Source organism: Penaeus vannamei, chromosome 14 (genome assembly GCF_042767895.1).
Source record: "Penaeus vannamei isolate JL-2024 chromosome 14, ASM4276789v1, whole genome shotgun sequence".
Lineage (NCBI taxonomy): Eukaryota > Metazoa > Arthropoda > Malacostraca > Decapoda > Penaeidae > Penaeus > Penaeus vannamei.
The window spans coordinates 19,818,908-19,836,407 of record NC_091562.1 but is presented as its reverse complement, the minus strand read 5'-3'; the positions used below and the strand labels follow the sequence as shown (position 1 = coordinate 19,836,407).

The window sequence follows — 17,500 nt, the reverse complement described above, 5'->3', positions numbered from 1 at the left end:
GCCGAAAGCAATGAAACAGGCATTCATGTTCCCTTCTATTCGCTCAGTAATTTGTCTATCTCCCTTTGTAATTTTTAGCCCTGGACGTCCTCGTCGCGTCCGGGGTTTGGTGACTGACGTTAAAGGCTCATGACGTCATCGTTTCTAGAGGCGGAGCCCATCACCTGGTTGAGAATATGCTTGGCCCCCTTGTTTCTGCGCATGCGTGAAAGTATTGTAGCGGTTCACGATTGGCCATCAATCTAGAACCGCACCTGACCTGTGATTGGCTGACTCCTACCTCGGGAGTAAACATCGCCGGTCAGGTTCTTAAGCAGCCGGACCAGAGTCGAAATCATCATTCGTCTCACGACGGTTGCTGACATTATTTGTGCTTGGTTCATCACCAAATAAAGAGATAAAATCCAGTTCGGTTTTATAACCCCAACACTGGTGACCCTCGGAGTGAACCAAGTTTTTCACACAAGATGTCAGCAACAAACAGGACGCTACCAATCTGCTCTCTGGCCAGCCTGCCGGAATGGTTTCTTCAGGTTTCCTCCTCAGGAACATCACCACCTAGACCACCAACTTCCGCATGCTGGTCACCAACCTTCCACCCGAGCTCCTTTTGACCGTCGGCGACCTCCTAAACGATCAGCGGTACGCCACATACGACGAGTTCAAGGAAGCGATCCTCAGACGCGCAGCACCAAACCCTCTGACAGCGTTGAGCTCTTTCCTCTCCTCCGACACCACGGACAACCGTACACCTTCGGAAATTCTCCGCCACTTCCACTCACCCGCACCGGCATGACCTTCCCGCCAGACGTCATGCACTCCCTATTTCTCAAACGGCTGCCCGCAGATATCCAGCAAATCCTGCTGGTATCAGACGCCCTATTAGAGCAGTTTGCTCTGAAGGCCGACGCGGTCATCGCAGCGAAAACACGCGCACCTACAGTAGCAACTGTTCCGCACCCCTTCGCCGCCGCGCAGAGAACAGAACTTCAGGCGCCCTTCACCATCAAGACACCAGTCCCGTTTCCGCACCCCGACGCCAAGGCGCCGCCAAGACGACCTATGCCGCTACTTCTGTTATTATCATAGAAGTTTCGGCTCCGACGCCCGTCGGTGTGCACCTCCTTGCTCCTGGCAGGAAAACGGATACCGCGGAAACTGAGTGCGCCAGTTTTCCGCGAGCCTCGTCGGCGTTTACTGTACGTCTGGGATGCCTCTTCCTCCCTCTGTTTCCTCATCGACACGGGGCCAGAGGTGAGCCTCCTCCCGGCCTCCCACAAGGATAAACGCCTTCCCTTCTCGTGCGCATTGGAAGCTGCCAACGCGACGCCCATCAAAGTCCACGGCAAGCGTTCGGAGACCTTCTCTCTGACAGGCGCCCCCAGCCAACGGTTCCAATGGATCTTCCTCATTGCAGACGTCCCTCAACCTATCATCGGCGCCGATTTCCTAGAGCACTACGGTTTGTCAGTCGACCTCCAGGATAAGGCTCTCATCCACCAATTCAGATTCCGCACACTCGCCGCCCCGACTCTGGTAAGTGTTCCTTCAATATACACAATGTTTCCCAGATCCTCCACTTACAAGGACATCCTGCAGGAATTCCCGGCTTTATCCAAGCCGATCAACTGGGCTACCCAACCACGGCATGAGGTCCGTCACCACATCGTGACTCACGGTCCCCCTGCCCACTCTAGCTGCCGTCCGCTCGCCCCCGACAGATGTTGCAGCGCCAAGGTGGAGTTTGACCACATGATGCAGTTAGGGATCATACGCCCTTCCAGCAGCAAATGGGCGGCCCCTCTGCATTTGGTGAAGAAGAAGGATGGTGACTGGGGCCCGTGCGGTGATTACTGTCATCTCAACACGGTCACCGCCCCCGACAGATACCCGCTGCCGCACCTGCACTCCTCCCACAAGCTGTCCGGCTGTACAGTCTTCTCGAGGATCAACCTCGTGAAGGCGTACCACCAGGTTCCGATCGCTGAGGAGGACATCCCCAAGACGGCCGTCATTACACCGTTTGGCCTGTTCGAGTTTCTCAGGATGCCCTTCGGTCTCCACAACGCCGCTCAGACCTTCCAGCGGTTTATCAACGACGTGACTCGCGGCCTTGAGGGGGTCTTCACCTACATCGACGACATCCTCGTCGCCAGCACCTCAGAGGTAGACCACGACCGTCATCTCCGCGCCTTCTTCGGCAGACTGCAAGAAGCCGGGGTCGTGATCAACCCAGGGAAATGTCTCTTCGGTGCAGCTTCGCTCTTTTCTAGGCCACACCGTCACCCCTCAAGGCATCACCCCAACACAGGAGAAGGTTACCGCCATAAGGAAGTTCCCCAAGACTGCCACGGAGAAGCAACTTCGAAAATTCCTGGGGATGTTCAACTTCTACAGGAGATTCGTTCCCAAGTGTACCCAGCTCTTCAAGCCCCTTCGCGCCCTTATTACACCTAACAGGGCTAGCAGAAACACCAAAATCAAGTGGACGCCCCCTACAAACGAAGCCTTCGAAGCCTGCAAGGAAGCCCTGGCCTCCGCCACCCTGCTGAACCACCCGCTGCCCGAGGCTCCTCTCAGCATAGCCGTCGACGCCTCCGACACTGCCATCGGCGCTGTCCTCCAGCAACGACAGGGTAAGCAATGGGAACCTCTTGCCTTCTTTTCACAGACCCTGTTGCCACGCAGGTCACGATACATTGCCTTCAGAAAGGAACTCCTGGCAGTGTACTCCGTGGTGAGGCACTTCCAGCCGTACATGGAATCTCAGGAATTCCACATCCTGACAGACCATAAACCCCTCACCTTCGCTCTACACTCGAGGACCCGTCGCCAATCCCTTCGAGAGGAGCGCCACCTGGACTACATCTCACAGTTCACGACGGACATCCGTCACATTCGGGGCGCGGACAACGAGGCCGAAGATGTCCTCTTGAGGGTTACCATAGTTGCAGCGACCCACGCCGACGACGCTGTGGATTACCACCTGGTCAGCAGTGAACAACGCCAGGACGCGTCCATGACTCCGCTCATAGAGGGCCAGACTTCCCTTAGCCTTGAGAGAGTCAAAATCCCAAATTCCCGCGACGACCTTCTCTGCAATGTCTCCCTCGGCTACTCACGACCATACATCCCGCCTTCCCTCCGCCAGCGATTCTTCGTTGCATACCACCAGCATCGAGGCATCCGGGCCACCCAACATCTCATCCGCGGCAAAGTCGTATGGCCTGGCATTAACAAAGACGTTCGACAGTGGTGCCGCTTGTGCATCGAATGCCAGAGGACCAAAATCTACAGGCATACGAAATCTCCCTTCCAGACGTTTCCCATCCCAGACGAAAGGTTAAAACACATCCACATCGATATAGTAGGACCCCTGCCTTCGGACGACGGCTACAGCTACATCCTGACAATGATCGACCGCTTCACCAGAGGGGCCGAGGCTACGCCCATCCGCAACATTACCGCAGCGACGGTCGCCAGGACATTCCTCAGCACCTGGATCTCCTGCTTCGGCACGCCGGATACCGTCACTACCGATCGCGGCGCCCAGTTCGAGTAGGAACTCTGGCGACAGCTGATGGCACTACTTGGTTCCAAGAGAATCAGGACGACCGCCTACCACCCCTGCGCCAACGGCATGGTCGAGCGACTCCACCGGCATATGAAGCAGGCCCTGACATCCTCCTCCTCCAACAGGAGGTGGGTCGACCAACTCCCCCATGTCCTCCTTAACATCCGGACATTCTTCAAAGAGGACCTGCAGTGCACCGCCGCGGAAATGGTCCCTGCAGATTTCATCGTCACAGCCGGCAACTTCGAACCAGGAACCTTCGGCAAACAACTCTGCGAACGGATGACCCGAGTACACAGCCGACCGACGAGACCCACCCGACAACAGGACATATACATGCCCCCAGGACTCCAGGATTGCTCTCACGTCTTCGTGAGAAAACATCCCAGACCTCCTCTCTGTCCTCCGTACGAGGGTCCATTCCCGGTCATCTGAAGAGGTGACAAGACGATCACCATCCGCCGCCCAAAGGGAGAAGACACCATGACCATCGACCGCGTGAAACCCGCACACCTGCACCAGCCCAATCGGGACCGCCCAATCTGGCCGAGTAAACATCGCCGGTCAGGTTCTTAAGCAGCCGGACCTGAGCCAAAATCATCATTCGCCTCACGACGGTTACTGACATTACTTGTGCTTGGTTCATCACCAAATAAAGAGATAAAATCCAGTTCGGTTTTATAACCAGGGGCTTACCTGGATCTTGAGGTCCAAGGTTTTCGTGTTTGTCATCGTGGATGATTTAAAGAGATTGACACCCCCACGACGGACAAGACGATTGGCTCTTGGTGTAACTGCTTTGGGTGCAGTTGCGCAACACCTGCTTTGGGCTAGTGCCTTTAATTACAGCCTTGATGTGCGAGTAATTAAAAGCACGACGCACAGTGGCAGCCAATAGTTTCGCTGCGAAGTGTTCGGCCGAACACATAAGGGCTCACGCCCGTTCGGCAGGGTTCCGACCCTGACCGGCCTTCCCGTATAGAGACTGTTGGCTACCCTGTGTGCTGCACCGTTTTTTTATACCAATTCCGCCCTTTCATCGTCCAGTTGAATTAGCTCTGCTAGCCTCCCCTCTACCCATCATCCATCACCCTCGCTATGGCGTAACCCTATGGGTCACGTTATCAAATTAGCGTATTCTGGGGAGCCTATCTCTTGCGAGGAGGCTCTCCAGAATATCTTCATTATCACTGAGGTGGCAGTCACACACCTCTTTAAGGTCCACAATGGCTTCAAGGTGACAGTTGCCAAACCTGAGCACGTGACCCCATTTCTTTCGGCCGAAGGCCAAAGAAAGTTAAAAGATCACGGCTTCTCACCTGTTCCCTCCCCCGAGATGAAGGCTAAATGTACGATCGTGGCCAAAAAGATCTACAAGACGATCCCCCCACGATCGTGCGAGTCCATCTGCCAGGAGGTTTCCGTCAAGAACGGTGTCACTGTTCTCGACGTTTATAAGCCACCCGAGTCGCGAATCGTCAAGATTCGCGTCTCATCCCCCGAGGAAGCCTAGAAACTTCTCTCTCGGGGACTCATGATGTTTAATACATCGGTCCCCACCTACAACTTGGAACCCGAATGCTTTATTAACATAGACCAATGCCTTAACTGCTACAGATTTCACCACAAGAAACACCAATGCACATACCCCCAGAGATGCTCTCGGTGCGCCGGCGACGGTCACTTCTTCGCCAGGTGCACTGAAAGCATCAAATGCTGCAACTGCGAGGGATCGCATGTCGCAGTTAGTGGATCCTGCCCTAAACGGAAGGAAATACTTAAGGCAAAACGAGCTGAGCTCCGCCAAGACACCAACACTGTACCTTCCTATGCAACAACAGCTGCTACACGACCTGCTCAGACCAGTACACCCAGACGACCCACGACTTCCCTTCGGACAATTCTGCCCACACAACCCCCAACAAGCACTCTCACACCGAACACAAACCCAAAAATCCAAGCCATCTTACACCTGTCTCATCGCTGCCAAATACAACGCAAAAAGATTCGCAAACATTGTCCCTATCATGCTACAGAGAAACGGCTTCCCCAGCATTGTTGTCCCTGAGGAAATCTTTGAAGACGAAAACCTTTACATCCCTGAGTACACCACAACAAACACAGAAACCACAGGAAATGAGGTGACAGACACTCACCCAGAGCCTCATTCTTCCTCACAACACCGACACCTCGTTTTGCAACCTCAGCCACAACGAAGACAAAAAGAAACAGCACAGGCACGCCAAACTACAAATACCACTGATCACAAACGCAAACAAACCACACCACCATCCATGCACACAAAAAAAGACAAGAAGGATCCTCCTGCCCCCGAAGCTCGTCGTCGCAGATTGGACGACACCATTCTCGACGACGACAGTAGCGACTCCGACATCGATATCGAGAGCGTTCCCGAGGCCGGGCTTGGGCTCTCAGCTGGAGCCATGCTCCCTGCCAGGGGACCCCTGGAACAGCGCGGAAGCATCGGGAATTGGTCCGCCGATTCCCAGGACTTCCGCGTCGGTTCACAGGACTCCCTGCCTGACCTCGAGGAGCCGTCGATCGCGCATCGATCGCGGAGCCGCTACAGGGCTCAGGTAACACCACGCAAGGTACACCCAGGTAGAATGGGTGTACCTTGAGTGTTTAACTGACGACCGACCGAGCCGACGCGAGTTCTTCCACCTCAGTGGAGGACCCCATGTTGGCTAGGTCGATCTAGACGCGCAATCCCACGCACGAGCTGCATCTAAACAAAACAAAAACTCTCTCCTTCACACACAAACATTTTACTCTCACTAACAACAAACACAACTCCAGCTTGTTCTGATGGAATAAAGCACTCAGACGGTTCCCTGTAGTGGGTCGTGACCGATCTATTACACGTCTGAACTCCGCGAGGAAGCCTCTCTCCTTAACATGCTGTGGGGTGAGTTGGCCTGTAGACAGACCAACAAACTCCGTGCTTGACTCACCACTGGCTGGATGGACTCACCCTCCATCCTTCGTTCCGGCAGGAGATCAGGTTTAGGCCGTGATCTCTTTCTTTGGCATGGGACAGGAAATACAGTTTTCGGGTTTTGCAGCATCACTTTGAAGCCATCTTCTACTCATTCCTTTCAAATTTTCCCCTTCCCCTATCCACTCGTTTTGTTCAGTTTTTCAGTGTTTAGTTTATGTGTTCTCTTTTTCTGCCTGTTTAGTTTTGTTGTTGTTTGGTTTTTGTTGTCCTGTACCTTTTTAATCTCACTAATAAAGTAATCTCCCCCAGGTACTGCCCTCTCTTATCCCCGTTTTTAAATACCTTCACCTCGTCTCCTGACGCTTGTGACACCACCTCACCCCTCACCCCTCACCCTCACTAATACCATATCCCTGCCATAGCGATGACCCTCATCCTTATCCTTACCCTGACATCCCACTGGTTTCGGTTTCCGACACGTGGCGCTTGCTGCTAGTACTCGTGCCAGGACCACAAATCCTTTAGCATAAGGGTTTGTGCGAGCCGAGGAAAGAAGCGTCACGGCCAGTGGAGTTCACCAAATCGTGGTGAGGCCGCCCGAGCCGCGCCCCTCCGGAAGACCTGCGGCCGAGGGAGAGAAATCTCCTCTCGACCCGTGCGGGAGTGGCCAGCCTCTGTGTGGCCTCACTCGAGCTTCATCCTGCTTCAGCGGTGATGGTTAGCCGAGGGACAGCTCTGGAGCCACGGTCGAGAGGCCGTGGCTCCGAGCATACCGCAGATGGCGCCAAAAACCTGCTAACTTCTCTCCCCTCCCCCTCAGTTAGCCGAGAGGCTCCGTGGTCGCCGTAGCGAGGCTCCGCGCTCCGTGGGAAAATTGTGGCGCTCAAGGTCGTGGGGTATTCCCCGCGCCACGAGTCGCGACCTTGCCTCGCCACACGGGGTGCGGCCGCGCGGTGAACACGCGAGTCTGCCGATGGCGCTGAGCCCCTCGATCCTTTTCCTCTTTCAACAAACCCACTCCACTATTACCCCAAGTTTACCCCGCAGGCTGGGTGAAGCCCCGGCTCCTTCTTCTCCTGAAATTCTTTTCCTCCTCCTTATCCTTATCCTATCCCCTCTTCCTTCCCCCCCTCTTCTTTACATTTTATGCTTATGCTTATGCCAAAATCATCATTCGCCTCACGACGGTTACTGACATTACTTGTGCTTGGTTCATCACCAAATAAAGAGATAAAATCCAGTTCGGTTTTATAACCCCAACAGTATTTCTTCTCCAGGGCCAAATACTATATAGGAGATGAAGAAAACTGTTGGGAGATGAGATAAAGAGAGAGAAAGAGAAATACAATGGCGGCCTTTGAGGGCGGCCGCTCGCAGGTTGGGGCGCCGAGAAGCTGCATGGGCGAGAGAGAAGAGACGATGTTGGGAGAGAACGAATGTTTCATGGAGGTTAAGTAATGAATTGGGTGGATGATCTATACCGGACTAAAGTGTCTAGGAGGGAATAGTAGGAGTTGAGTTGGGGATGGTAGTAGCATGAGGCCTGGGAACCGAGAGAATTAAAATCAGTGGGGCAAACTGATAAATAGTTAATAGTTAATGGTTAAAATAAATGTGCTAGACATATAAGGTCATATAGCACTATAGGAAAGTATAGTAAAGGGGATGTCAGGTAATGAGGGAAAAAGTTATGGTGGTTTAAGTAAGGGAATCAGATCAAGTGAAGGATATTTATGCGTCTGAGGATGGAGAACAGGTTGTCAAGGCACAAGCCGTGGGATTCTGTAAGGATGTCTGATATGTTGCGAGGTCGGTGAAGGGACGATAGGTGTGGAAAGGCAGAGGTACGTGCTGTATTAAAGCGTGGTGGACAGGACAAGAGAATGTGTGGAACTGAAAGATGGACATAGAGGACATAGGGGCGGGTCTGAGCGTGACATTAGATAAGCGTGTGTTAGGCGAGTGTGGCCAATACGTAAGCGTGCGAGGGCCGTCTTCCAACGTCTGTTCTTGTGAGATGGAGCTGACCAAGAGGAGATTGATGGTTTTACAGTATGTAATTTATTATTGTGGAGGCTTGACCAAAAAAATTGCCATCGGGTATACAAGAAGGTTTTAAAGTAGGGGTAATAATCCGTAGCTGGAATATGTGAGAAGTGTAGTTAAGGTGATGTGGACATTGCGGCATAGTGTGCAAGAGTATCTGCCTGTTCATTGCTAGGGATTCCAACATGACTGGGTACCCAGCAAAATCTGACAGATTTGTGACGTGTGGATAGATAGATCAAGCAGTTCTGGATCTTACAGACAAGCGGATTGGTCGAGTGCATAGACTGTATGAGGGTTAAAGAGTTACAGGAGACAGTAAAACTAGTGAAAGAGGGTGATGGGAATAAGCATATGCGTCTTAAGGCAAAAAGGAGTGCATAGAGTTCTGTAGTAAGGACACTAGATTCAGGAGGGAGGGTGTATTTGAAAGTGCAGTTCGGGAATGTTACTATGAATCCAGCTCCAGAGATGGATTTAGAACCGTCAGTGTAAACATGAATGCTGGAGGAATGAATGGAAACATGGTCAAGGAAATGAGTGAGAAGGATGGAGGGGGGAATATCTGATTTTGGTGGGTCAGGGAAAACTGAGGAGCAAATACAGGGGTTAGGTATAAGCCATGGAGGACTGGAATGGACAGAAAGTGGGAGAGGTCGGAGGTGAGGAAAGGGGGAATGGGAGAGGAGGGTATCCATGCGTATGGGGAGAGGTGTTGATAAACGTGAAGAGGTAAAGATATGAAGCAAGGATTGTGGAATAGTTAGTTTGGTAAGGGAAAATTGGTGAAATCGAGTATAGCATCGGAGATAGAGAAGGGCTCGACGTCGAGAGAGGGATGGCATGCCAGATTCAGTATATAGGCTCTCAATTGGAGAGGAGCAGAAAGCGCCTAGGGCTAAGGGGAGACCGCTGTGGTGGATTGTATCAAGGTGAGCAAGAAGGGAGGTTGAGGCAGAGGAGTAGACATAGCATCCATAATCTAGAGTGGAGAGGATCAAGGTAACATGGAGATGGAGTAAAGTTTTGCGATCTAAGCCCCAGGAGATGTGGGAAAGAGTTTGTAAGATTCGGACGCGGCGTTGAGCTTTTTCTTTGAATTGTCCTGGCGAGACCAGACAATTTGGAATCAAATATAACACCTAGGGATTTGCCAGAAGAACGGTATTGGAGTGGAGCGTTATATAAGAAGAGTGGGGGTTTGGGGACCGTACGTGAGCGAGAGAAAAGGATGGGAAAAGATTTAGAGGTAGAGAAGCGAAAGCCATGGTTGGTGGCCCAAGAAGTTACTGATGTTATTGCAGACTGAAGGAATTGACAGATATCTGGTATGGATGTGCCAGATGCATAGATGGTTGTCATCAACAAATAGTGATGCCCGGGCTCCTGGTGAGACTGTGTCATTTACAGCAAGAAGGAATAAAGTGGTACTAAGCACACTTCCTTGTGGGACGCCTTCGAATTGAGGAAAGGATGATGATGTGGAAGAGGCAATTTTGACCTGGAAAGTACGTTTAGAAAGGAAAGATTTGATGAAATCGCCCATGTTTCCACGTAAACCTAAGGAGGACAATTGTTGGAGGATATGGTCTCTCCATGTGGTAACATATGCTTTTTCTAGATCAAAGAATATGGCTAATACGGATTCATGGCGTGCAAATGCCGATGTAATATATGTCTCGAAATGGGCAAGTGGGTCTGCTTTACTTCGGGCACGACGGAAACCAAACTGGGAAAGGGAAAGGAGATTATGAGATTCAAGATACGACATTAAGCAGAAGTTAACCATTCGTTCTAGTAGTTTGCACAAGCAGCTAGTTAGAGCACTGGGGAGGTAATCTTGGGGTAGGATACCTGATTTATTGGGTTTTAAGAAAGGTAGGATAAGAGCATCTGGCGAATGAGAAGGAAAATTTCCTAACGTTCATATGTGCTTGAAAATAGTTAAAAGGAAGGATAGAGAGGAAGATGGGAGGTGTCAGAGCATACAATAGTGAATACCATCAGGGCCTTCACGAGTGTTGCGGCACGAATGTAATGCAGCGTTGAATTCAGAAGAAGAAAAAGGGGCATTATAGGACTCATCAGAGGATAGGGTGAAGGTAATAGGGATGCGTTCCTTGATGGCTTTAATGGAAGAAAAGTGTGGGGAAAGGTGAGAGCCACTACTGACCTGGCTGAAATAGTTGCCCAGTTCATTAGCTACTTTGACAGGCTTAGAGATGAATCTCGAATATGGAGGACGGGTGCAGGATGGGGGGAATGTTTGCCTGATGATTTATGGATCCGTCGCCAAACAGCTGAAATAGATGTAGATGTAATTGAGGAAACATAATTTTGCCAGCTATTTGTTTTACTGTTTCTAATTGTACGGCGAATATGGGCAGATGCTCTTTTAAAGGAAATAAGGACTGAGAGCTGGTGAGGGGTGCCTCGTTTGTAACGATAGCTGTTCCAGGCTGCTCGTTTTAAGCGAAGCGCTTTGGTGCAATCAGAATTCCACCATGGAACACATTTAGAGGTATAAGGTCTTGAAGTTCGAGGAATGGCTGTATAGGCAGCTCTTAGGATCGTGGTTGTAAAACATTGTAGCATATCTGAAATGGACGGTAAGGGTGATGGAGGGGTAGGTATAGTAGAGAGTGAAGTGAAAGTACGCCAGTCAGCTCTATCAAAGCACCAGCGTGGAGGATTAGGAAGTGGTATATATGGAGTAGGAGAAAGGAGTACTGGGAAGTGGTATATATGAAGTAGGAGAAAGGAGTACTGGGAAGTGGTCAATATAGGGGATGTGGTCTAGAACTGACCAATGGAAATCTGAATGAAGAGTAGGAGAGCATAGAGAGAGGTCGAGGCATGAAAAGGATTGCGTGCGCATGACAATGTGTGTGGTGCGATCTGAATTAAGAATAATTAGGTTATTTGTGAAGAGGAAGCGTTCTAGAAACCGGCCTCGGGAGTTTGTGGTAGTCACCCCACAGAGTGTGGTATGTGAGTTTCAAAGGCAACAAAGTCAATGGGATGGGATCGGGAGAAGTATAATGAAATCACTGTGATCCAGCGGCGAAGAAAGATGCGAATAACTGCACGGGACAGTAGTTTGTATGGGAGGTATCACATAAGGTGTTTTATGATGGATTAGTATAGACGAGACATAAAGGGAGTGTGGGGAAGAGATAAAATGGTAATTGGGAATTGGAATAGGAGGATGTATGAAGAAAGTCTCTTGGAGGCAGATAATAGATGGATTATATGAAGCAAGGATATGACTTGGGTCTGGTCTATGAGAACGGAAACCGCGAATATTCCAATGTAGGAGAGCTATATCTTAGTTGATTTATGAGTGATAACGTATACAGTACGTGTTGGGGAATTTGAAGGGGAAGGAGCTAGGGGGTGTAAAGGAGGGGTATTAGGAGGTAGGGAATCTGGGGAAGGGCATTGTTGTGACATGAGTGATTCCTGTGTGTATCCGGGAGGGAGTGGAAAGGATAGAGGGGATGGAGGGAGGGAGAATGTGCGTATAGATGGGGTTAAAGGGGGTGGGTTGTATTGAGATGGAGTAGGAGGAAGTGGTGTGGGGGAGTATTAGTGGTAGGAGGATGGATATCGGAAGGATGGATAGTTGGAATTGAAGGGGATGTGTTGTCTTGGGAGGGATTAGGAGGAAGGGGTGTAGTGGTGCTGTAAGAGGGGGATGGATATCAGGAGGATGGGCATTGGGAGGATGGATATCGGTGGTGGACGGAATTGAGGGGGTTAGGTTGTGTTGAGAGGGAGTAGGAGGAAGGGGTGTAGGAGGAATATTAGTAGGAGGGGTATGAATATCGGCAATCACTTCAAGTGTGGAAGGAGCATGAGTTATGGGATCTTGTGTCTTAAGCATATAACTTTGGATGCCATCTATTGTTTCTGCAGTGGAGTTGGTTGGAGAGTTTTGTGGGAAGGTAATTGTTTCTGCAGTGGAGTTGGAGAGTTTTGTGGGATAAAGATTTTCTTATGAGGGGGGGGGGGAAGAGGAGACTGGTGTCTCAGGAATAAAGGTAAAGGTAGGTAGAGGTGATTGTGCTGTAGGGGAAGAAGGGTTAGAACGTTTAGACTGTCTACTGCGGGTAGTGCGGGGAGGGAGAGAGGGTGGTGTTGGAGCTGTAGTTGAGATTGGAGCTGTGGTTGAGATTGGGGTGTCTGGGTTTAGAGTGGCAAAAGAATTGGTCAGAGGGAGGTAGAATGTTGAAGTGGTTGGGGCTGTAGTTGAAATTGGAGCTGTGGTTGAGATTGGGGTGTCTGGGTTTGGAGTGGCCAAAGAATTGGTCTAAGGGAGGTAGAATGTAGAAGTGGAAATGGGGACATCTTGGGGTGGAGGGGGATAGCTGAGCGAACGATGTTACTAGAGTATGGAGCATGAGAGAAACCTTGTCGGTGTGCTTCCTGTCTGGCTTCACGTAAAGTGAGACCATTTTTGTATCTGAGAGTTGTTACCTCAGATTCAAACTTGTAAGTGGGACAGCCTCTATAAAATACATTATGGGGGCCGCCGCAGTTAGCACATGTACGTGTTTGTGCTGAGCAGTTTGATCAGTTATGACCAGGTTGGGCACATATGGGGCATCGGTCTGTGGAACGGCAGTGTTTGGCAGGATGTCTAAAGCGCCAATAGTTTTGACATTGACGGGGAGGGGGTTGGTATGGTCGAACAGGGAGAGATTGTCCACCAATGTAGATACGTAAGGGAAGGTCATGTGTACGGAAAGTAATTTTGGCAATGTTGGTCGGATTCTTTCGTTGACCTCTAGGAGGAATGGTGTAGCAATGTACAGATTTCACATCTTGGTCTTTGAGGCATCCTAATAAGTCTTCTCCACAGTCTGACCAATCTTTGGTATCGACTGGGCAGTTTGCTGGGGAGAGAGAGAGTTCCGGTACAAGTATTAAGATTTGGATGAGGTTCTGCAGGAATGGGGTTGCCAGAATGATCAGTTAAATTTGATAGTGCTATAGATTCAGTTTCTGATCTGACTGTTACAAGACGGGTGCGATCGCGTCTGGTATAGAAAGGGACTCTGCCTACATGTTTTTGGAGGCATTGTTGAAAGAGAAGGGTGTTGCCTGAGGAAGGAGCTGTAGAAGGAATCACAAAAAAATCGGTCCCATTTAGCTGGGTTAAACAGAGTATTTAAGATATCTGTAGGGTTGGTGGTGCTGGGTGGTCGGGGACGTGTGGAAAAGGGAGTATTAGGAGTGATGGAGAATAAGGCTGTAAGGTAGTAATAAGGAAGGATGGGGTGCTTGATGAAGGTTGCGGGGGTAGAGTTGATGAATTTGAGGAAGTTAGGAGGGTAAGAATGTCTTCTGCAGATTGATTCTCTGCTTGGGTGGGTAATGCACTAGTGGGCATTGAGGAGTGGGTAGTAGTTTCAGTGGTTGGAGTCGTGGTCAAAGGAGAGCCTGGGGTGGGGCTATTTGATAAAGGGGCAAGCCTCATTGCCCCTAATAAAGGGATTACATCTTTATTACTGGTCATGGGGTACCTTGATTACATAAAAGGGCATAAACGGTCCACCTCCTTTCGCTCTGAAGGTAAGGGCTAGACAATTAAATCGGGAGTACCGTGCCCATAGTTCCCGCAGGCCGTTCAGGACTGGCATAAGGTCAGCCTTTCATCCAATCAGCACGGCTCTTACACCTTGGGAAGTAGATAGTAGAAGGGGATGGAGAAGGGACAGAAACAAAAGCTGGAGAGGGAAAAGACCATGCAAAATTAGTTGAGTCAAGGGCTGAGGCCCTAGGCAGGGGAGATCCCTGTATTGGGTCTCAGTCTTCGTCTCCTAAGCCCCCCCACGACAACAACAGGCAAGGGATTGGGGGGGCAAGCTGATAAAGAGACAAGCCTCAATGCCACTAATTACAGTACAAAATTTTCAATATTGCCCATGATAAACTTGGACTATCTTGAGAGAAAGTCCACCCCTCAGGTTCTCCTTGAGGCATAGGAGTTAGACAACTAAACAGCTCATACCATGATGAGAAAAGACTGCAAAACTGAGGTGAGAGCCGAGGATCGATTGCCTACATTGGGTTTCAGTACCCGTCTCCTCCCCTAACATCTGGCATGGAATGGCGGGAGTATGCTGGTAGGAAGACATTGTCTAATAGTTTGCAAGGACAATTAATTGATTTTGCAGATTTTTTAATAAGAAATTATACAAGATATTACAGTCCATATTAGGAAATCTATATGTAGACGATTAAAGTGAAACAAGAAGTTTCTACTGATTATATAAAATAATATACAGATAGTTGTACTTTCCGGTACAAAGACCTCTACATCTAGACAATGTGCAAAATGAATGATGGCCATTTTTCCCATACTGTGGCCATCAAGTACCAAACAACATTCCAAAAACAAATATGCTGGTACTTCATTACCCAAGCCTAGATTTGATATGATGCTGAAAGGAATTCAATAAAATTTCTGGTATTCAACAACAGTTTAATCTTCAAAAATACTTATATCTCATTCTCATAGGCATTTTTGCTTGGAGCACAATCATATGTCCAAACATAATTATTTACATAAAAATGTTTTATATGTTCATATATATTATATCCCATCTTCAACCTATTCATTTTCCACAACAAAATTTACAACATAACTAAAAATACATACATACTGTCCTTGTACCGATTATAAAAAAATCCTTTAAGCATTGTGAAAGTATGTAATTAAAATATCATTATAACATTAAGAATTTGTTAAATCATTTATAAATTCTGAGAAGAAAATGACTGGATAAGATGGAATAATAATGAAAGAAAAAAAATGTGGCAACAGCAAAATTGGGTGCAGATGCTAACTTTACAAATTGCTGACAAGGGGCATGTTTTCTTTTCAGCCAAAGTTTGATGGTAATAAACTCATGATTGGTTGTAAGATTTCTTAATTTCCAGTGAGGCATATTTCACTGGTGTTGTACAAGCAGACACAACTGTGGATAGTGTCTCCCATACAAGAAGTCTGCAAACACGATTGCTGCGTTTCATGTAATGTTTACAAAGCATTGGTAGAAACACAAGCAAGGACACAAAACACATTCTCCTGAACAACAAATATCTTTAGGGGCATGGGTTTAATATGGGCAAGATGCTTAAACCTTCAGGTTCCTTAAACATGGAATGCTGACCAAAAATGATCTCAAATACCTGATCTCTTGGAGGACTATAAAAATGAGAGGGAAAGAAAAAAAAATACAAATAATTTTAGCTGGCATCTCCACCCACTGTTTCCACTGTCCATTGTATTATAATTACGGTGCAAAGTTTCAATTTTCACATGCTGTCCAATAAAGAGGATCACAACAACTATTTCTTCATTTGCCATAAAATGTAATACACCCTTAATAACATTTAAAGACAGCAATCATACAGATTAAACATTACAGAAACACTTGTCATTACAGTACCTTTCATAAACTGCAGTAACAACAAATAATCCTCTTCTGATGTATCTGGCCTTCTGAACATTGGAACAGTTTAAATTTCAGGTTCATAAACACTCCAAATAATTATATATATTTATAATTAAAGTATTTGTTGGCATATGCAGTAACACTATTACAACTTCTTTATCTCTCAAAGCATTTGAAACTATAACATTTTCCAAAGCATGAGACCGAAAAATTCGTACTATATGATGGCCTACTCGCAGAATCACACATTCCCTGGAGTTAAGTGCAACACTGTATGAACATTTGCGATTCATAATCGCTGGACATGACTAGCAACATAATATTAACATATACCAAGCATGCTTGATCCACACTTACAATGTAATTGCAATAAAATAAGCCAAAAAGAAAATTTTATTTAAAAAAAGTCATGCAATTCAGAAATCCTGCATGGAATTTATACTCTAACACAAATTTCTAATGGTCAAACAACATTTTCCATAATGAGGACAGGCAGAAATAATAAAACAATACCAATGCTTGGTAAATTTTCATTTCTTTTTCGTTACAATATTCAACTTCATTTCTTTCATCTATTGCATTTCCAAATCATTTAGCAATCTCATTGGACAACTGGTTTCTACCTCAAGGACTTGCACACACAATCTGTTGTCAAGGTCATTAAATCATTCATAAATATTATGTAGCTGGCCTTTGACAAATAAACTGTATGGAAAAGCCTATATATGACAACCATGATCGTATAAACACTACACGTGAAAAAATATGGGAACCATGTACTGTATTATCACCGGATTGTTGCAGTGCTGTCCATGGTTGCCAAAACAATGAGGGAAACATCTCAATGGTTACAGGCTAGCTCACTACAACAAGGACACTTCTCTCAATTGGTCATTTCTTCTCAGAAGGTTGACCTTAACATAGTTTGTTAATGACAATTTCAGGTCACATTATCACAAGCAGTGATTCGTATATTTGACACACTATTCTGTCTTTTGACAGGACAAATCTCTTAAGGATTTTAGTTTTTCTATATGTGCTTAGCTGGTTCTCCAACACAGCTACCCTATTCTCTAAAACATTTAATAAATCTCTCTTCATTTGCCAGTGCTCATTTGCAGTTCCCCTGGAACAAAATATACTAGTGGTGGTGCATCCTTAAGCACTGTCTGTGTATGGGGTAATACCAGTTTTAAACATAAGTGATACCTATATCTGCACCTTATGGCAGCCCAATCAATTGTTAGTGGTTTTATGGTCTTTGCAATATAGCACTCAACTTTAACTACTTTGCTTGCATTAACAACACAGCCAACAGCTTTGTTAACCACCATAATAAATGAATGGCTTTGGAAAAAGAAAGAAAAAATAAAATAATAATAATGATAATGATGATGATAAATAATGACAACAGTAATAATAATAAAATAATAATTCAATAAACATATTTAG

At 47.5% G+C, this 17,500-nt stretch overlaps 1 protein-coding gene across 1 annotated transcript in view; it reads left to right on the top strand.

Annotated features, from left to right (window-relative positions):
- LOC113801319 (uncharacterized) overlaps positions 1-3,562 on the top strand; it is a 4,208-nt gene extending 646 nt beyond the window's left edge. Inside the window, exons 2-4 of the mRNA XM_070129449.1 lie at positions 409-1,044; positions 1,183-2,242; positions 2,274-3,562. Coding sequence (XP_069985550.1) covers positions 409-1,044; positions 1,183-2,242; positions 2,274-3,562 — 2,985 coding nt within the window. The remainder of the gene's footprint in view (positions 1-408; positions 1,045-1,182; positions 2,243-2,273) is intronic.
- The last annotated feature ends 13,938 nt before the right edge of the window (positions 3,563-17,500 follow it).